Source organism: Nannospalax galili, unplaced genomic scaffold, assembly GCF_000622305.1.
Source record: "Nannospalax galili isolate Female #2095 unplaced genomic scaffold, S.galili_v1.0 scaffold302, whole genome shotgun sequence".
Lineage (NCBI taxonomy): Eukaryota > Metazoa > Chordata > Mammalia > Rodentia > Spalacidae > Nannospalax > Nannospalax galili.
In genome coordinates this window covers 5,726,033-5,747,870 of record NW_008350120.1, presented here as the reverse complement: position 1 = coordinate 5,747,870, position 21,838 = coordinate 5,726,033, and the positions used below count along the sequence as shown (strand labels likewise).

Below are 21,838 nucleotides of genomic sequence, written 5' to 3'. Positions count from 1 at the left end.
CGTTCTTGGCGTTCCTGCCCTCCCACGTGGACCCAAGCCAGCCTCTGTGCCACAGAACTCAGTGGTGAGTCTACAGAGCACTTTAACAGAGGTTTGTTTATTTATTTATTTATTTTTTGTTTTTTTTGAAACAGGGTCTCCCTGTAGCCCCAGCTGACCTGGCACTCACTATGTAGACCAGGCTGGCCTTGAACTGAGAGATCAACCTGCCCCTGCCTTCCAAGTGCTAGGATTAAAAGCGTCCACCACCACACCTGGCTGAAAGAGGTTTATTTTTAAATAAAGTTTATTTTACAGATGAAATTCCATTTTTTTAGTGATTGTATACATTAGCTCTTAACCTTTACTGTAAGAAATCTATACACAAGCACCGGTTGCTCCAACACTGCCTGCCTCTGCCTCCCTAGTGCTGGGATTAAAGGTGTGCACCACGACAGCCAGTCAGTATGATACATTTTAAGAGATCCATGTATGCACATTTTGTGTGGTGTGTGAACCTAGGGGTTTAAGCAAGTGTTCCACCGAGGTGTATCCTCAGCCCCCAAATCTCTACATACCGTCAACTCAACAGGATCTAGATTCACCTAGGAGGCAAAACTGTGGTCGGGTCTGTGAGAGCATCTGTCCAAGGACTGGGGTCCTGGACTAAACAGGAGAAAGTGAGCTCAGCACCAGCACTCATCTCTCTGCTTCCTCACAACAGATGCAATGCTCGGTTGCCTGGAGGTCCTGCTGCCATGACCTCCTCACCATGATGGACTGGACCTTCCAACCATGAGCCAGAACAACCCTTCTGCACGCTGCTTTTGCCAGGCATTTGCCACAGCAACGAGAAGAGCAATACACTGCCTGCACATCTCAAAGTGTAAAGCACATGGTGATCTAAACACTGAGTGCTACAGGGTCACACTGAAACATTCAAAGGTGCACCAGAAACAAAGGGTGATTCACATGGCATCAGCACCCCCACACTGTGTCCACCTGCCCAGGACAGCACTGTGCTGCACAGAAGGGCTAACCTACAACCTCTCTACTTCTATTACAACAACCGAAGGTCAGGATTAGGTAGGTCCACAGCTTTTTGGAGAGAAGCAAATTCTAAGGTTGGAAAATAAAAAGCATCCATAATCTGCAGAGCTGCTGGCGGCCAAGACCGTTCCTATCTGCAGACTGTCTCCTGCCCTTGCTGAGCAGGGCAGGAGTCTTTAGCAGGTCTGTGCTAATTCCTTCCCCAGCAGCCATGCTCTGCCAATGTTCTCACTTTGCTCCTGCCAAGGACCCAATACCAACCCCAAACCTCAGCTGTCTAGAAAACAGTCCCTAGACCCCATGCACCAGTTACTAACAGTTTTTGAATTTATAACCAACATTGTAAAAGACAAAAACGTATCTATTTATGATGACAGCACCCCCTAGTGGCTTAATGTATCTATCAAACAACAAAGAATCCACCCAGGGCTCCACACAGAACACTGCCCAGCATCTGCGCCATCCTCTCCCCTTTGCTTCCTCCTGCTATAGCCATACACACAAAGCTGAAACAAACAGAATCATCTGAGGGGGCTGGAGAGATGCCTCAGCAGTCAAGAGCACTGGCTGCTCTTACAGAAGACCCCGATTCAGTTCCCAGCACCCACATGATGGCCCACAACCATCTGTAACGTCAGTTCCAGGGGCTCTAACACCCTCCTCTGGCCTTGGGTGCCAGGTATGCACGGGTGCACCATACACACACAGAGGCAAAACACTCACATAAAAAAAATTTAAAACCCAAACATCCTAAAATACAATAAACCACAACAGACCGACGTAACTCCTCCCACTGTCATGACAGGCCTGAGTGCATAAGTGACATCTCCCGGGCTACAGCCTCAGCATGGCTTTGCCCTGCAGAGATTTTGATGCAAGGCCTGCCCGCTCCCTCAGAAGGCTGGCTTCCTCTGCACTCTGGTGGGCCTGTGCGTGCTTCAATAAGAAGTGGCCAATGAAGAGCTTCAGGCCTTCTCGCAGCATCCCCAGCTTTGGGTTGTCAGCTACCCTGAAAGGGAATTGGAGACAGGTCAGAGGGGCTGGCCTTCCAGGGCAGGGCCTGATGCTTCGAGAAGCAAGGCAAAGCCTCCTTTTAGGCATTTGTAGGTTATGGTGCTGGGGATAAAGTGCAAGGTTTGCAGCAGGCAAGCACACTGCCACTGAGCTACTCCCACACCCCACTTCCTTCTACATCCCTTCTATTTATTTTTGGTCTTTTTGAGACAGAGTCTCCCTGAAGCCCCAACTGGTTTGGAACTTGCTATGTAGACCAGGCTGGCCTTGAACTCAGACATCTGCCTGCCTCTGTCTCTTCTGGGATTAAAGGTATGCGCCACCACGCCTGGCTATTTAAAAGATTTATTTCTATTTTATGTGTATGAGTGTTTTCTTACACGTATGTATGTATGTATGTACATATGTATGTTCACCATATGTGTGCACTGCCTAGGAGAGTGTCAAGAGTCTCTTGAGCTGGAAATACAGTCAGCTGTCACTTTCACATGGATGCTGGGAACTGAACCCCTGGGTCCTCTGCAAGAATAACAGGTGCTCTTAACTGTTAAGCCACCTCTCTAGCCTACCTATCTGATTGTCTTTTTTTTTCCTTTTTTCTTTTTGAGACAGGGTCTTCCTGTAGTCCCAGCTGTCCTGGAACTCACTATGTAGACCAGGCTGGCCTTGAACTCACAGAGATCCACCTGCCTCTGCCTCCCAAGTGCTGGGACTAAAGGCATGTGCCACCGCCCGGCTTGATTGTCTTTTTGAGACATGGTCTCCTTGTGACCCCAGCTGGCCTGGAACTATGTAGACCAGGCTGACCTCAATCTCAGAGATCCGCTTGCCTCTGCCACCTGAGTGCTGGGATTAAAGATGTGTCCCAGCGGGTGTGGTGGCATACGCCTTTAATCCCAGCATGCGGGAGGCAGAGGCAGGCCAAAGCCAGCCTGGTCTACATAGTGAGTTCCAGGACAGCTGGGGCTACAGAGAGACCCTGTCTCAAAAAGACAAAAAACAAAAAACAAAAACAAAAACAACCCCCCCCCCCAAAAAAAAAAGTGCATCAGGACACCTGGCTCTCGCCCCTTTTTGATTTGATTTGATTATTTATTTTATTATTTTTTGGTCTTTTTGAGACAGGGTCTCCCTGTAGCCCCAGCTCTCCTGGATTCACTATGGAGACCAGGCAGGCCTCAAACTCAAGAGATCCACCTGCCTCTGCCTCCCGAGTGCTGGGATTAAAGGCGAGCGCCACCATGCCTGGCCTCACCCCTTATTTTTAAGGTAGTCTTGCTATGCTGCCTAGAACTCCTGGACTCAAATCTTCCTGGCTCAGCCTCCTAGGCTGGGACCATAGGCATGTGCCACTGCATGTGGCTTCTTTTTTAAGGACAGGGCCTTGCTACATGGTGGCCTCGAGTGCAAACCTCACATCTCAGTCTCCTAGGAGCTAGGATTACTGGTGTATGCTACCCTACCTGGCTTCACCCAGCTTCCCCTTAAAGTAGAATTCTTTGTCAAGAGCTTCTCTTTTGTTATTTGAGACAGGGTCTTACAATGTAGCCAGGCTGGCCTGGAATTCACTTGCAGCTTTGAACTTGCAGCAATTCTCCTGCCTCAGCCTGTTGAGTGCTGGGATTACAGGCATGAGCCACCATGCCCAGCTTCAGTTAAGAACTTCTTGGGGCTGGGGATGAGGCTCAGTGGTAGTGCCACAAGCTTAGTATAAGAGGCCTGGGCTCAAGTCCCAGCACCTCACAAGGAGAAAACAAAAAAATCCAAACAACCCAACAAATCCCATTTACCCAAATCACCCTGTTGGCTATTAGGCTATGTTCTATGTTTCTAAAATTGAATGCATTACAGGTTAAAATTAAGACTGAAATGGTTTACTAAAAACATAACGACCCTGGCTTTTATAAACCAACCGGAGTGAACAAACTCTATGTTCCCTTCCCATGTCTGATCAAGACACACTGGGTACATACCTGGCAAAAATTAAACCCAGGTCGTCTTCTTCCACCTCTATCAACAGAACAGTTAATACTTTCCGTAAGAAGTGGACTCTGGGTTTATCCAATTCACTGAATTCAACTACCTAATAGGAGATGGAAAAACATTGTTATACTGATTCAGCACTTTCACCATGATTTATAAGCACAACTAGTTGAGAAAAATTTAACCCTTCCTGTTCTCTGCAACATCAGATTTCAGTGGAGTCTGGTTTCATGGGGGTCTGACTGCTGGCTGGGTGCATGGCAGTAGGAAGCAGAGCTCACTGAGCACATACATTCCAAGTCAGGAACCCAGGAGAGCACAAAGGCAAGCCCAGGAGCAAGGAGCAAGTCTCTGACCCCTCTGAGAAGGGCAGAGGGCACACAGACCCAGGAGCAGGTCAGGGTTGGCCCCAGAGCCCCACCGCCCATGATGGGCTTCTGGGCACTGCTTCTGCTCAGCCAGGGGCAGCACCCAAGCCTTGTACTTGAATGGTTAAAGTTAGGGTTCCACTGTAATGTCCATATTCAAAGTTGCTCCAGTTCCCAGTATATGGTATAAGGGCTCAGTACCCCAATTTTATTATAGTGGTCAAACCCTAACCCTACCACACAACAAAAGAAACACAAGGAATCATGAGTAGATGCTCTGAAGAATGGCAGAATGGACATGTGCACACAGGACACAACAGGAGGCCGCCCTGCAGACCAGTGCCCCACTTGCCTCTGCTATTTACCTCTTTGGGTCTCATGAAAACCTTGGGAATTTTTTAGGACACTTGGCACACTGGTGACCCCACAGTCTAAGCCTCACTAGCCAGCTTACCTTGATCCCGCCTCTTGCACCTAGGCTGGACTGTCACCTCTAGAGGAACAGCTGTGTACCTGCACCTCAGGGCTTTGAAGCCTCAAGTCCAGGGCAGGGAGTTCAGAGCAAGACGTTCCCCACTGAAGCTCCACGAGCACACCTCTGCGAGAGGGCCAGCCCTACTTCACTCCATGCTCCTCCCTGAGTGAGGACCAGTCCATTTTATAATCAGGATCAAGAGATTAACCTCAGCCAGGCATGGTAGTGCACGCTGTTAACCCCAGCATAGGCAGAAGTAGGCACATCAAGGCCAGCCTAGCACATAATGAGTGCCAGGCTAATTGGGAGTTATAGGGAGACCCTGACTTAAAAAAAAAAAAAAAAAAAAAAAAAAAAAAACCAAACCAAACCAAAAAACCCAAAACAACAACAAAACCCCACCAAAACGAAACAAAACACCCACAAAAAGTATTAGATGTCAAACCCTTAACAGATTCACTTGATTATCAAAAAGCCTGTAACTGGGACTGGCAAGACAGCTCACAGGTAATGGTGCTTGCTGCCAACCCTGCTGACCTGAGTATGATCCTCAGAATTCACACGGTGCAAGGAGAGAACCAACTCCTGATAGTTGTCCTGACTGTGGCATGTGCATGCCACACACATCAACGGAATAAATATATGTTGGGAAAACCAAACCAAACCCACTAACTGGGCATTCATTTTTTCCTTTTACTTATCTCCTACATTATACAAACCTTTAAAATGGAAAGCGGAAGTGATTTTGTCTTTAACAAGTGTGCCACCAGACGAACCAAATTTGAGAAATTAGTGGCTGGCAAATTTTCCAAGTCCCGAAATTTGTCCCATATGCTGAACTGGAAAGTCATCTAATAACAAAAAGAAGAAAGTTAAAATCGGCAAATGCTGGAGAGGATCACTAGAATGCAGTGAAAGGTTCTCTATGCTTAGCCACTCCTCTGTCACACCCAGGAGCCAGCACTGTTAGGAATGGCTTCCCTGTCCTTCCTGACATCATCAGAGATCTCTTTTGTTTATAGTTTTCTCCGTCAAATCAGCAGACACCTGCCCAGGGTTTGGAAGAAAAGTTGTTATCAACCTACAGGAGAAGAGGCTAGTGCCTTTAACACTAGAGCTGTCCAGCCAGTTTGGCTACAGTCCTTCCACCTGTGACAGACACAGTCCCAGGTGGATATTCCAGACCCTTGTTACCCTTGTCCCACTGTTCTATTTTCTCTTCCAAGGCAGGCAGTCCTGGCTACTAGCACGGACAAGGTCCATGATGGGGACACACGACTCTTGACTTGGGTACTTATGTTTAGGTAGTGAGCCAGACAGGAAGCCTGGAAGACCAGGAAGGTACAAGTTATGTAACTGTGACCTTCTAAGTTACCTGGAATCTCCTTTCATAGGTGCAGAACTTGCTAGCCAAGAAAGCATAGAAAGGATTGTAGGTTTTCTCCTGTAGGCAGCAATCCATGAGGACGTGGACGATCTCTCTCTCCTGCTGGTCCTTCAGCCCAAGCCTGCTGACAAACAGCAATACTGAATTCATAGCCCACTTTCAGAGACCTCCCTGTCTGGAAAAACCAAGCTGAAAGTGAGCAGATAAAGGTAGTAGTAGCAACCACAGGCCAGTCTTGTTCCTAGCCTCAGATCCTCCAATAAGGTGGCAACACACGGGAGTGCACAACATGACTCCAAGCTCTGCAGCAGCTACAGAACCGTACACTGGTTTTTGTAGACAAATCATAGCTGCAGTGCTGCACGACTATAAACCCAACCCTCAGGAGGCCAAAGCAGGAGATCCGTGAGTTCAAGACCAGCTTGAGCTATTACAGTGAGACTTAGCTCAAACCCCCAAACACTCCCCTCCACAACTTAAGGAAAAACACAGTAAACTTCATCCTTTTCTGTGTACAGTCCTGTGAGTACAGACAGAAACAGAAAACCCCATAGCCCCCAAATGTACCTTCCCACTTTGCAGCAGCACTTCCCCCAAGGCACAGGTCACCATGCATGCTTTCTGTCCCTCCAGTTCTGTGTGTCAGCAGGCCATGCAGTCACAAAGTGGCTAAATGTGGCTCCTCAGTACCCCCACCTATCAAGAGGACCCACAGCTGGTCCATCTGTTAGTGGAGGAGTGTGGGCCTTTCAGTTTGGGGCACTTAAAAATACGGTCCTTTCTTCTCTCTTGGGATGTTAGGGTTGATCCTACAGCCTTGGACATGCCAGATAAACACTCTATCAACTGAGTTATGCCCAGACCCAACTGAGTGCCCTCTGAAGCTGGTGCTATGGACAAAGGCAGATGTTCTATGACCTTAAGAGATGAACAGCAACTCTGTTTACCACCTCCAGACCTCCCTAAACAACAAAAAATCCCAAGAGAAATACCATGTGACTCAAGGTGTGCTGGTACAACCAGTTTCATTTTAGCTATAATTACAACAACCCATGGGGTTAAATGTTCACAAGAATAGCTAATGGCTGGTGGTGCTTTAATTTTGTAACACTGGGGATGAAGTCCAGGATTTCCCAAATGCTAGGCAAATGTTCTACCTCTGAATTACAGTTCCAACGGAACTAAGGATTCTCATGAACACAGATAGGGTAGGTGGGGGGAGGGAATCAGTTTTTTGGGTACCTAACTGACCTGGAATTCATAATTCTCCAGCTTTGGTCCTGCAGGTACTGGGATTACAGGTGTGTACCACCATGCTCCATAATGGCATACTAACGTTCTGAAAACAGAGTCAGCTAGAGGGTCCTAGTCTGCGTCTGCTGCTGTGATAAAACACTCTTGACCAAAAGCAACTTGGGTAGCAAAGAGTTTAATGACTTAAGTTTCCAGGTCACAGCCCGTTACTGAAGAAAGCCAGGTTGGAAACTCAAGGCAAGAACATGGAGGTAGGAACCGTGGAGGAACCCCATCTGCTGGCTCACTCACACTCAGCTAGCTTCTTTACACATCTTAGGACCACCTCCTAGGGATGGTGCCACCCAGAGTAGGCTGGGCCCTCCTCTATCCATTACTAATCAAGACAATCCCCTACAGACATGCCCACAGACCAACCTCACAGAGATGATCACTCTACAGAGACTCTTTTCAGGTAATTCTAAGCTGTGTCAAGTTGACAGCTAATGCTAACTAGGACAGGGGTCCTCACCCCAAGGCTCCTGGAGGTGGTAGAACCTTTAGGAAGAAGTCGAGGGGAAGAAGTTAGGTCACAGGGGACATGTTCTTAATAAGGGGGATATTGGCAACCTGGCTCCTCCTCTTCCTATTTCCCAACTTCCATGAGGCAAACAGATCTCTTCTACCACATGTTCCTGCCATGATGTACTTACTGTCCTGCCACAAGCCCAAAGCAACAGGGCCAAGCAAAACCTCTGACACCACAAGCCAAAATAAACTTTTCTCCTTCAAGTTGCTTTTCTCAGACATTCTGTCAGTGGTAGAAGCTGGTTAACAATACAAGTCAGACTGTCTGAGCCCAGAATAAACTTCCCTCAATGAAGCCCTTTCAGAGACAGAGTGACTAGCAGACACAGAACTACAATCAGCAAGCAGTGGTAGTAGGCAATCTGAACAGGACCCCAAGGCTTATAGGGAGCAGTTTATTTGTACCAGTACAGTCCCTGAGAGAGTTCTTTAAATCAGGCTCCAGAGGAAAGCTTAGCCTCTTTTACCCCATGTATAGCTCCCTTTCTTTTTCTACACATACCCTGACTGGGTACTTTGTGCTACAAGGTTGTGACAGACACAACTGTGTATGTGCACTCAGGCACAAATCATTCTACATTTCTTTGTCTTTGTCCTGGTGGGATTCTTGCCACATTCCCCCCTTTGATGATCAAACCCTTCTTAGGGGTGAAGAGCATCTCCTTGGTTTAAGAGTTGTGGATAAGAAAACAAACTATAGTAGGACAAACTAATGACCTATTAGTAATGCACTATGAGAAAATGTAGTTTTCTAGATTCACATTTTTATTTGCTGACCATCAAAATATAGTCTATTTGAAACCTACAGTTATTTAGTTTCTAGTCTTAAATCCATTTGGAGCTCTCTTGAGGGCTGCTATAAAGTCAATGTGTACATTAAAGGACCCAGGTAATAACGTTAGTCCTGGGATTAGCTTCACTAGGAGGAGGTGATTTGAAAGCCCAAGGTAAAGGTTATACCCGATTGAACCAGGACACAAGTCCTATACCAGTTGGGTGGCAGGCTTGCACAAAGGTCAAGTCTGCAGTACCATCAGATGTTAGCTTGGGAGACACTGAATACGGAGTAATTGCTATTTTCCCTTTCATTGTTCGGGACCGTCAAGATGTGGTTTGGCCTTTATAATTCCCCATAGGGTGAGAGAATCCGCCCCCTTGTCATGTGAGATATGAGGCACTCTCCCTGATGATAAGGAGGTTCCAATAGGTCTGTCCACATGGACAGGAACATGAGGAGCAGAGTTGGCAAACCTTGTTTTCCATTCATTCTCATCTTATAATGGGGCCTGTGTCCCACTGAAGGGAAAGGGTGCTCGTGAGCCTGCCACACAGTAAGGTCTCAGAAACAAACAGCAAGCTCAAGGTTCCATATCAACAAGGTCCAATTCAGAAAACTAACCATCAGAATTCCGTACTTATTTCATTCTAAAATTTGAAACAGATAAAGAAAAGGGAATCATTTAAATTGCTTAGATCCCTCAATGGCCTAGAACTCACTATATGGCCCAGGCTGGCTTTGAAGTCACAGAGATCAGTTTGCCTCTGCCTCCAGAGTGCTGGTATTAAAGGTGTACGCCACCATGCCCACCTGAGAAATGCTTTGTAAAAGTACAACTAATTACAGAAAGTATACTGTAAATTTTAAATTAAGAATCAGAAAGAGGGCTGGAGAGATGGCTCAGTGGTTAAGAGCACTGACTGCTCTTGCAGAGGACCAGGGTTCGATTCCCAGCACCCATATGGTGGCTACAAACCGTCCTTAACTCCAGTTCCAGGGGAATCTGACGCCCTCTTCTGACTTCCTCGGCATTGTACGACACGGCTACACTCACATACACACAGGCAATACACTCAGACACATAAAAAAATATTAAAAAAAAAAAAGAATCAGAAAGATAACAATTCCTGACAATCAACAGCCCCCTCAGACTACTGGATGGTTACTGAACATTGCTAGTCAAGCCCTCAAATCTTAGTGTCACACAGTGCACCTGCCAAGGGCAAACCAATAGGGATCAATGGCTTACAGGGGTCATGTGGGACCCACAGACCCCAGTGAGAGGACAGTGAGAGGCAAGGCAGTCACCTAAAAGCCCAAACCAGAACAGCCAGTTCCTACCTACCAGGTGGCAGGTAAGAGGCTCCACAGGGCTCACTCACTTCAACAACTTTTCAAAGGCGTCCAGGAAGTCCTCGCTCGTCATCATGGTGCAAAATATGCTCCTCCGGATGTCAGTGTTCATTCTCTGCTTCCGGGCAAGCTCTAGGATCTTGGAGCTAACCTGATAAGAGGGAGACCATCAATCATCCTGACAGGTACTGTCTCCTGAGAACACCACCACTACTCCTCAGCATGGTGTGTTTGTGGACCCGAGTCACTGAAGAGACCCACACACTTGAGTCATGAGTACATCATGACTGCAAACCACATGTGCATGCGTGTGTGTAAATGCCAAATCTTTATTCTTAGGTATCTCCTACAAAGGGAGAAGACAGCAGAGAAAAACCACCAGAGGAGAGTTCAACTGGGAGAGTTCCCTGGTGGGTCACCCTGTGCATGAAGGGCAGGTTCAGACACAGGCTCTTCCAGAGCCCGGCACACTCCGGGAGGGTCCCGGACAGGAAGGAAATCTGGGTCATGCATGGACTTCGGTTCCTAATACACACAAGTGCAAAGGATTTTCACAATCTGAATCCACACTAGGGACTGGAACCCGCACCTTCCAAGAATCAGCATGTGTCTGGGTTCCAACGACAAGCTCTGCAAAATGAATGCAATTTTCACATCTCTCATCCCATTCAACCTTGCAATATCTTCTGCATTGTTTTGGGACTTTAGAAAAACTGAGTTAATTATGCACGAGCGCTAGCTACTTCTGTAAGTCCTAAGCCTGTGCAGTACATCTCGGTAACACTCAGGAATACCAGGGAGCCAGGCAGGGCAGATACTGTGGTCAGGCAGTCTAGCACAGGGGCCTCCATACCGTCCCTGCAAGTGGCTTCTGCGGCAGTGTGTGATGGCTATTGTCGATCATCGGGGTTCCACTCCATGCAGACCCCACAATCCACCAACGCCCTGTCTGCTCTGCATTCAAGATGCCATCCCAGGAGATTCGAAGCTGAGTCTCGGAACCTGAGCCAGCACTGCGAACCTGATTGAAAGAAAAGAGATGGCTCTGTTGACTGGTCTCTACTCTTCACTTCCCTTTCTCTGATAATGGCATTTTTGGTGAACAACTGGGACAGAGCTACCAACTCTCAAGTGTTCTGTGTGGGGTCTGTGGGCCTATCATCCAAACCAGTGACCAGAGCTTTGCAACACCAATGACTAGAGACCTGGGATGACTGGCAACATTCTTATCCTAACTGACAAGGCTATAGGTTGGATACCTGAACTGACTGGGTCCAGCTGGGGCCTGGCCTTCTGAGAGCCAACAGAGGATCCTGTCACAGTCCAAGCTTAGCCCCTCAGGGAGACTCATGGTGGGTGCTCAACCAACTCGACCATTCCTGGGCATGAATGTTCCAGTCTCACTAGGGAAGGTGTGCAGTTTCTAAGACTTGTGCTAGACACACCCTGACCACGTCACAATGTCCACGAGGACAGGGAGGCTCAGGACAAACCACAATGGAAAGCCCCTCACCAGCGCCCTCTGCAACTTCCTGAGCTTCTCCACAGGCTCAGGGTCACAGCCAGGGATCTTGCGCACATCATTGTTCTTCAGGGCCAGCAGTGTCTCCAGCATGAACCGCACCTTACAGGAAAGAGGAGACCCTCAGGACTTGTTACATAACAGCCTACACCACTTAAGAGTCAACTTGGCAAGAAACACATCAGTTAACACAGACGCGCCCACTGACAAGTCTGCCAATGGTCTATCTGGAGATGCAATATGCCACCTCCACTTCCACACCTGTTCAGGGATACAGAGTATTTAAAACAGCCAAGCCTCACCCCTCAGACTGCCCAGAGGCCTCCTCTTCTCCACTCCCACACCCCTGGCCCTCATCACTTGCTGCTCAGGCTGCAAACAGGCCCACCCCCATCCCTCCAGTCAGTGCTCTCCCCTGTACTTGAGTTCTCCTGACCACTGGCGGCCTTTTCATCTTTTAAACTTAACCTGGAAATGCCACCCTCACTCCTGACATCCAGGACTCTGGCCTGGTGTTCCTGAATCCTCCTGGCACATCCCTCCTCACAGCACATCCAGCACTTCAGAGGCACAGCCTTAGCTCTTCTGCGTGTCCTCTGTCCACCTTCAGGGTGAGTCTAATCTTCCAGCCCTTGGCCCTGCTCCCCACTAAGCCAGTCACATCTGACTCTAAGGCCACATCCACTGACACCTGTGTCTTGACTCCCTCCTCCCAGCTCTTGCCACTTCGTCTTTTCTACACTGGGACCACAGTGTCTACCAAAGCAGAGTTTTTGCCAGTGAACGACCTGCAGAGACCTGAGGCCCCCAGGGGAAAAAAAACCTGGCTCTCTGGGAGGGTGAGTGAGGCCCCACACAGGTCCCTATGTTCTCCTCTGGCCAAGCCCCTCAGGTGCCCTCTGGGTGCCCTTCAGGACACAGTCTTCTTTCTCCATGAGGTGTCCTTAGGTGCTGACCTATGCCTCTTACAGCAAGTGAGGCAGGAGCTGTGAGTTCATTTTACTGATGGTAAAAATGTCTGAAGAGCCACACATCCAAGCCAGGCTGACACCTGAGCCCCTGCCACAGAGCCTCCTCAGTAAGCAGCTCTGAGAGTGGGTGAATGAGTCAAGTTTTTAATCATAAAATATTTGAGTTGAGCAGGGTATGGAGCATACCTCTAACCCCAGCACTCAGTAGAGAGGATCACAAGTTTGAGGAAACGAAATGCAAAACCCTCAAAAATCAAGGTCTGTTAGCAGATTGAAGATCAAGCCACAGTACCACATGGGGCAGAAGAGGATGGAAACGTTAGGACCCAAATTGCGACATTCACTCAGGTACGTGTTTTGGCTCTGAGATTCTGTGTGCTCTGTGGACACTCAGAAGGTCAAGTGGCACTCATACCCTGGTCTGGTCTTGAAATTTGCTGCCTGCTGTGCTGGCCTTGGCCTGGGCTTCTGTGATCAGCTCCTTAAGTGACAAGGCATCATCTTTTCTCAAGGCGAAGCCCACATTTCTCAGCATCAATAGGATCAGCTCAATGTCCTTTTCCGTGAAAGTTCCAATGAGTTTCTTCAAGATGTCAAAGATGAGGAGAGACTGCACCACGTGGAAGTTGTACAAGTGGGCCACAATGATAAACAGATTATCCAGTTCTTTCCCCTCACCTCCATCTCGATAGACATCGTCAAACTTCCTCACCACAGCCTCCAAGAAGCAAGCACCAACCTGAAGGGACAGAAGCAGCCATCAGCATACCACTCTGGGACCTGGCCCATCGAGCTGCACTAATACCCAGCACATAATGTATAACATGTATGTAGGTAGGTTAGAAACTCTGCTGCAGGGGCTGGAGAGATGGCTCAGTGGTTAAGAGCACTGACTGCTCTTGCAGAGGACCCGGGTTCGATTCCCAGCACCCACATGGCGGCTATGAACTGTCCTTAACTCCAGTTCCAGGGGAATCCAAAGCCCTCTTCTGACCTCCGCGGCATAGCACGACACGGGTGTACTCACATACATGCAGGCCATATACTCATAAACATAAAAATAATGAATAAAAAAAAAAAATATATATATATATATATATATTAAGAAACTCTGCTGCAGACCTTAGTAACCAGCATGTGTAGGCCAAGAGGATTCTAGACAGCAAATGACAGTACTGAACTACTTGCCACAGTGCTTAAGCCTTTCCAGTAAAAATACTCTTTTCTTTAAAATCAGGGGCTGGAGAGATGGCACAGCTGTTAAAGGCTAAGGCTAACAACCAAAAAAATAAAATCAACAACAGGGCTGGAGAGATGGCTCAGCAGTTAAGAGCACTGGCTGCTCTTGCAGAGGACCCAGGTTTGGTTCCAGCACAGCTAACAACTGTCAGTAACTCCAGTTCCTGGGGAACCAATGCCCTCTCTGGCCTCCAAAGGCATTGTGTATCACGAATATATTTAGATATATGAAGGTAAAACGCTCATACACATTTAAGAAAGCTTACTAAGCTTGGATATGGAACCTGTGCAGATTAATACTAAAATTCACTATCAGGTAGGATGCACTGTGAACATATGAGTGGAGTGAAAAGTTTGAGGGAAGATGAGACCCACAGACACTCAGAGTGTAAGGGGAAAGCACACTCACACATTGCTGGACTGTAAAACAATGACTGCTAAAGTCCCAGAAAAAGGTGGCAGACAGCCTTAGGACTTCTGGAAACCAAAACTAAAAGCCTGAAGCTTGACTTGCATTTCAAGCCCCTCCTCTAGAGAAACCCGAACAACACTCGTCTTACATTCACGGTGACAAAGAAGCCAGAACACTGCGGGGAGCAGCAAAACCTGAGGTGCCAACAGAGGTTGTTTTCAACATGCTAACGTCCAATCTTATCAATAGGTAAAAGATTTTAATTCTATTTAATGCCTTCAAAATTAAATGTTAACAGCCTAGCACCTAAAACATAAATAAAACTCCTGTTGCTAACAATAATTCTGATACCTGAGTTTTAGCACAAATCTGCAAAGGTCTGAACTGTAGGTGACAGGAGAGCATCAGCCAAGAACACTGCCCTTAACATTTTCCTTCCGGGAGTTTGGAGGTTTTTCACAGCAGTTTAATGGGAACCAGCATCCTGAGAGCTCAGCATGTCTGGCCCAAGTTTAAGTGGATGCCATTAGCTAAAGCACTATAATGACTTCCCCTGAACAAGCCATCCCACTGTTCTTCAGCTATTAGCTAAGGTGTAAATGGGAAGCAGGCCCAATAACCTCAGGTTTTCAAATCAAGTAAATTCCTGATGTGCTGTGGGTGGTTACATCTATGACTTTACAATAACTCACTGAAATATTGTCTGTACTCAAACCATTTCGATTAAGTCTAATGAACTGTACCAGTGTGATCTAAGACAGAGGATACCACAGCAGCCACAGAACAGCATGAATTACAGTAATCACAGGGCACCAGACAAGGTGTCCAGGGCCTCCATTATGCTTTGTAATGGCAAAAGAATGGACTCCCACCCACATGTGACCATAGCTCTTAGAATGAAGAAATTACTTCCTAAGTGCAATTCCTCTTGCACAGAGAGATGGGGGGTACTGGGCTCTCTCCTCAGTGCTCAGGTTCCCAGGGTCCAGGGGTCTGGAGGCCTTCCCTCCTCAACCTCATGACTTCACAGTGGGGCAGCACTGCAGGTGACACAGTCAGGGCATGGAGAAAAGGCACATGCATACCTCGATTCCAACTGTGTGGTGAAGGACGCTTACTAAGAGGACATGTTCCATCATCAGCCTGGGGGGCATGGCTGAGGCAGTGACACAGGCGCCCATGAGAGCAGCAGTCAGGGTGTCGTTCATGTGCTTCCGGCTGTGGGCCATGTACAGCTCCTCCATCTGTCCACTTATAGACGCCATGTTTGGCTCACTCAGCCTGCAGTGGGGTGTAAGCAGAGAGGGCAATGTGGAACCATTCTCTAGTTAAGAAGACTAAGGCCTGGCCAAGAATGCTACCAACACCTCCTACTTTATGTACACTTCTGATCCAGAAACAGCTCTGATCTTGCCACAAGCTGGTGCATATTGCTCCTAACAGATTCTAGAATTCTGAAACAACGTGACTGTCTTCCAGTAAGAAGACTAAGGCCTGGCCAAGAATGCTACCAACACCTCCTACTTTATGTACACTTCTGATCCAGAAACAGCTCTGATCTTGCCACAAGCCGGTGCATATTGCTCCTAACAGATTCTAGAATTCTGAAACAACGTGACTGTCTTCCAGGTGAAGCATGGCCACAGAGGCATGTCCTGGGATCCTCTATCTACAGACACTTACATGAGGCCATGCCCACAGACACTCTGACCTGATATCCCCAGAGGCAGTGATCACTCCAAGGTGCTGAGTTAAGAACAATGTCTTAGTGCAAACATCCTTGGTTCTTATACCAAGAAGCCATCCTACCTTTTTATTTATTTATTTATTTATTTATTTATTTATTTAAATATGTGTGTGCTGTACCATCTTAACAGGCAGGGAGGGAGGAATGTACAGGTAGGACATTATTCACTGTGCACCTGTGCTAATACTGAACTGGGCGTTAAAACAACAGGCCATGGTGCAATTCCAGGACACTACGGCAACAGCGTGGGCTTTGATGAAATAGAAAAAAGCAGCGAGGGATGAGGTGAGCCAAGGGGGGCAGAGCTGAGAACCTTGTAGCGCCAGGAGAGTTATGCACCTTGATTGTGGTAGCAGTTACCCAAATTTTCATGCAACAAAGCTGCAAAGAATCCACCTCAATCTCCCTCTTGGAAAATGAAACTGGAGAAAGTGTGGGATGTGTCAGTTTTTTTTGAGACATGTATCCTAGGCTGGCCTCCAACTCCCTACGTAGCCAAGGATGACCTTGAAGTTCTCCTCCTGCCCCTACCTCCAAATGGATTCCTCCTGGGATTCCTGGCATCACAGGCATGTACAAACACAGTGTGTGGTCTTGCAAGCCAGGGCTTCATGAATGCTGGACAAGCACTCTATCAACTGAGCTACATGCCTAGCCCCTCCTTGTTTGGTTAACTGTACAGCAGCCACAGAGTGTCCCCCTGGAGAAAAGGGTAAAGGGCATGCAGGACCTCCCACAGTCTTTACAACACCCCATGATTCTGTAAAAAAAAAAAAAAAAAAAAAATTAAAAAACCGGGCCTGGGGGGGGATGCCTTTAATCCCAGCACTCAGGAGGCAGAGGCAGGCAGATCTCTGAGTTCCAGGCCAGCTGGGGCTACAGGAAAACCCTATCTCAAAAAGAAAAAACAAACAACAAAAAAAAAAGTTAGGCAGCAAAAGGGCAATACATATTCAGAACCTGACAAAACTAGATAGCTGCTACAGGCTAGGACAGTATCCTCTTTAGAAGGGTTAAGGAGGGGCCTGAAGTAGGCTCTGGGTGACAGTCATGGGAGAGGAGAAGGGCATTAGCAGTCCTTTTTGAGACAGCGTCTCCCTGTAGCCCCAGATGGCCTGGAACTCACTATGTAGCCCAAACTGGCCTTGAATTCACAAAGATCCGCCTGCCTCTGCCTCCCAAGTGCTGGGAATAAAGGCGTGCACTACCACGCCCAGCTCCAACTTATTTTTTAACTAGAGAGAGCCAATGGGGGAAGGTTAAGTGACAAAGTCCCAACCATGTGGCTTCCAATGAACCTTTCAAAACTGGACAGTAAGAAACTAAGCTGTGAGTGGTGACGGGTACAGAAGACCATGTTTCCTACCAGGTGCACCTGCTTCTGCAGGGAGGACCACGGCTGCCTACAACTGTCCTTAGGACACAGAACCCTGCCCTGTGACCCTGTGGGCTGCCTTCAAACAGTGAAAGGACAAAATCAAACAGCAAAGCACTCTCTCCCCTCAAGGTCTGGCTGCCTCACACCAAGGACAGAAAGGGTCTAAAATACTGTCCAGGGGCTGGAGAGATGGCTCAGTGGTTAGAAGCACTGGTTGCTCTTAAGAGAGGACCTGGGTTCGGTTCCCAGCATCCACATGATGGGCAATGACCGCCTCTATCACCAGCTTCAGGGTAAGATGCCCTCTTCTGGCCTCTGTGGGCATCGCATACGTGTGGCAACCTACATACAGGCAAAACATTCATACATATGAAAATAAATTAAATGAAAAAAATATTGTTCAGGGACGTAGATACAGATCTAAATATGATAAAATATATTGTACATATTAAAAATAAACAAAAGCATGTCCCTAGCTCTGCCTCACTTGTCTCTTAATCCCCCAAGACCAGCTTTATGTTTAGGAAGACAACCTCCTGAAGGGGTAGACTACACAGCTCTGGAAGGTTACCTGTTAATCAGGCCTTTGACCTGCTTCTTAAGTCTTTCCAGCTCTTCCTTCTTGTGGACATCCAGCGTCTCCTCTACCCTCACACGAGGTGGGACGTACTTGTCACCAGTATTTCCAACACTCTGATTCTCCTTGCAGATGGGAATAAAATTGCAAAAAACGTCAGAGTGAACAAATCCAATGAATTCTGTCGTTATTTCATCTAAACACCAAACTCACAAGGATCTGGGGAAAGCTGTTTCCACAGACCAGTGCTGTTTAACTTTACCGAGTGCCTCGGATGGCCGGGTCGGCCTAACACTTAGCAGGATGTGGCTGCCACTGTGTGTAAGGGCCAGTACCGCACCTGCTCGCCCTCGGTTTGGAACGGCATCCCGGAGGGCCAAGGGGTTGCTGGTGCTGTACCTGATGCTCTTTGTCATCTTCTGCAGAACCTTCCCTCTCTTCTACGGCTTCTGCAAAACGGACTCTCTTAGTCCCTTTATTTCCTCGCGCGCCACATTCAGCTGCTTCCTCGCTTTGCTGGTCTCCATCCTCCTGGTCCTCCGGCTGCGCTCCCGCGTCAGAGTCGTCCTCACTGTCCCCCGAGCTGCTCTCTAGGTCACTCTCGGGGAGGGTCTGTCCGGCCTCTCCCTCCTCCCCCTCCCCCTCGCTGCTTTCGTACAAGCAGCCGCCTCTCCCGGGCTCCAGGGCTCCCAGGATGTAGTCCAAGCCGTCCCGGGCAAAGCTGAGCAGCACCGAGCTGCTGTCGCCCTTCTTCCTGCGCTTGTTCAGACCGAGGCATCGCTCCAGCTTCCGGATCTCTCGGTCCTCCTCCTCGTTGGCCGCTAGAAGGGCCCGCTTCCGGGCGGCGGCGGCGCCGGCGGGTCGGGGCTTCCCGAGGGTACCCGGAGCCGTGGCCCGGGTCGCCGGGGTCTTGCGGTCCTTAGCCCGGGCCTCCGGGGTCATCCGGTCCTTAGTCGGGGTCACCGAGGTCGTCAGGTCCTTAGCCGGGCCCCGCATGCGGCCGGTGCCCCCCTCCCGGTCCCCGAGGCCCGCGGTCCTCTGCAGGCGCCGCGCTTTCCTCAGCTGCCGCTTCTCCCTGCGCAGCTCCTTGCGGCTCTTCCTCCCGCCGGGCCCGGCGCGCGCCACGCCGCGGTCCTCGTAGCCCCCGGGGGCTTCGGCGGCCCGTACGAAGCCCTCCACGGCCAACCGGAGCCGCTTCAGGGCGCCCGGCTCGCCGCCTGGAGCACCGCGGCCGCCGCCTCGCTTCCTGCCCGCCTCAGGCCGGCGCGACCCACCACGGCCCGCAGCAGCCATGCTATCCGACGCCGCCGACTTCCGCGACGCTCTGGCACACCACTTCCGGAAGGGGTGGGACTTCCGAGAGAGAGGCGTTGCCCGGGTTAGAATATCGCGACCTCTGTGCGGCGCCCCCTTCTGGCCGGAGGGCAGCTGCCGCAGACCTAAATAGAGTGGAAACGGAAGCCACATGATGCAGGGACCTGCGCGGAATTCTCCATAGCTACCGGTGCAGCGCATCCCTGCGTGGGCATGCACGCATGTACCCGAGAAAAGACAATGCTCTGTGCGTACAATTTATTATTTATTTATTTTTGTTGTTGGTTTTTTGTTGTTGTTGTTTTTTGAGACAGGGTCTTCTTGTAGCCCCAGCTGTCCTGGAACTCACTATGTAGACCAGGCTGGCCTCGAGCTCACAAAGATCCGCCTGCCTCTGCCTCCTAAGTGCAGGGATTATTTTTAATATTTTACAGCACCCCACCCCACCATCTTCCTGTAAGATTTACAGACTCTCAGTCCATAGCCCAGGCTGGATTCAAATTCTTGGGCTCAAGCACTCCCATGGGAGTCTTCCAAGTAGCTAGGACTCCAGCTACATCTGGCTAGTTATTTCCAATATTTTCATATTAAAAATGATAATCTTTGAATATACAGCATTTAAATTTGCAGGATCAGAGCCTGAAGGCTACATCCTGAGAAGGCGATTTCTGAAGTAAAGAGTATGCATTTTGTAAAATGAGGGAGATGTTACGGCTAAGCCCACAGGATGAGAATGAAGACCAGTTGAGGTTCCCGATCCATGCTGAATACGTGCCCAGTGAGTTGTTCACAGAGTACTGTCCCATCGTCATCATTAGCAATGGTGCAGCCCTCCCTTTGAGCTGCACAGTTGTGAAAGCAGAGAAGACAAAACCTCGGTGTGCCCACAGTCTTCACCATTAGTGTGGAGGGAGAAGTTCGAATTCTGTAGGAGGAACCCAGATTCCTGTGGGATTCCCGGGGTCTTGGGGCACCCGTCTTACAGGAAGATGGGGGCTGGGGGCTGTCTAAAACAGGAAGATAGAGCCTTGTCTGGAAGAGGATGAAGGGCCTGTGTGACAGTTACCCTTCATTACTACCCTGACTGGATTTAGAATCAACTAAGACATTGAGGAAGTCTCTTGGTTTGTCTGTGGAGGTATTGCCAGAGGATTAATGAACGTCGGGGCATCCATCCTGCATGTTGGGTGACATTATCTCATGGGCAGGGGTCTAGATGAAAGGGAGGGGAGGAGAGAGCCAGGGAGAACAGGCTTCCTGGGCAGTTGCCATGTGAACGTACTAGAATACACATTTCTGCTGACATCAGCTGAACCACTTTGTCATGATTTCCCTGCCATGTTGGACAGAGACTCTCTGGATGAACCAAAATAATTGATCCCTCTATAACTTGTTTCCATCAGGCGTTCTACCACACTGACACAAAAACAAGTAACACAGTCTGTTGGGAGACAAATGGAGGCTCTGACTGAAGGAGGAGAATGGGGGTCCTGTCCGGAGGAGTTAGATGGAGGACCTTCCTGGAGGAGGAAAATGAGGTCCAGTATGGAGGAGGAAGATGGAGGGTCTGTGTGGAGGAGGAGGAGGGTGGAGGGCCTGTGTGGAGGAGGAGGAGGGTAGAGGACCTGTGTGGAGGGGGAGGAGGGTGGAGGGGCTGTGTGGAGGGGGAGGAGGAGCGTGGAGGGCCTGTGTGGAGGTGGAGGAGGAGGAGGAGGGTGGAGGGCCTGTGTGGAGGAGGAGGAGGAGGGTGGAAGGCCTGTGTGGAGGAGGGTGGAAGGCCTGTGTGGAGGAGGGTGGAGGGCCTGTGTGGAGGAGGAGGAGGGTGGAGGGCCTGTGTGGAGGAGGGTGGAGGGCCTATGTGGAGGAGGAGAGGGGTGGAGGGCCTGTGGAGCAGGATGTCTGGAGTGGATGTCTCCAGTGGATGGTCTGGAGGTCATGAAGAGTGTGATGGAGGAGGATGGAGCATCTTTCTGAAAAAGCCAGGTACAGGGCTTGTTTTCAAAGAGTTTTTCCTGGCAGCCTGACCTGAGGAGGGGACTTGTATGGACAGTGTGGTTGCATAGATCTGCATTAGGCTTGTATCAGGGAACAGTGAGGAACACTTGGCTGGAGTGGAATGAGTCAGGCCACTGGCAGGAGGAGCCCCAGGCTGGGTTAGGCAGGACATAGGTGCCCTGTGGGCCTCCTACCTTCTAACATGCCCTCTGGCTACAGCACATTCCCCTGCTGACCAACTCCAGCTTTTCTCAGCCTTAGTTTCCCCACTTCCCCAGGCAGTGCTCCCTAGTCATGCTCCCACAGGTGAGAGGTGCTTCACCAGCAGTCCTGCAGTGAGTCTGGGCCTCCATGACCCAGTCTTGCTTAGGCTCTGCAGTGTGGCCTTCCTCACTCCTGGTGCGTAGTAGGTGTCTCAGACATTTGCTGAGTGTATGAACAAGAGAAGAAGGAAAGAGAGGGAGGGAGGGAGGGA

General features: G+C 49.2%; 1 protein-coding gene and 1 long non-coding RNA gene across 2 annotated transcripts in view; one reads left to right on the top strand and one right to left on the bottom strand.

Annotated features, from left to right (window-relative positions):
• Nucleotides 1-254: 254 nt before the first annotated feature.
• On the bottom strand, nt 255-19,600 carry Nom1 (nucleolar protein with MIF4G domain 1). The gene is made up of 11 exons (XM_008847293.3): nt 18,454-19,600; nt 18,049-18,179; nt 15,438-15,633; nt 13,117-13,440; nt 11,722-11,832; nt 11,062-11,229; nt 10,238-10,359; nt 6,245-6,377; nt 5,589-5,720; nt 4,017-4,126; nt 255-2,038 (listed from the first exon to the last, which is right to left on the bottom strand). The coding sequence occupies exons 1-11, from the start codon at nt 19,567-19,569 to the stop codon at nt 1,864-1,866; spliced, it is 2,718 nt and encodes a 905-aa protein (XP_008845515.1). The 5' UTR covers nt 19,570-19,600; the 3' UTR covers nt 255-1,863.
• The window catches only part of LOC115072727, a 2,975-nt gene continuing 632 nt past the window's right edge, over nt 19,496-21,838 (top strand). The window contains exons 1-2 of the long non-coding RNA XR_003851749.1: nt 19,496-19,615; nt 20,772-20,906. This is a non-coding gene — a long non-coding RNA (uncharacterized LOC115072727). The remainder of the gene's footprint in view (nt 19,616-20,771; nt 20,907-21,838) is intronic.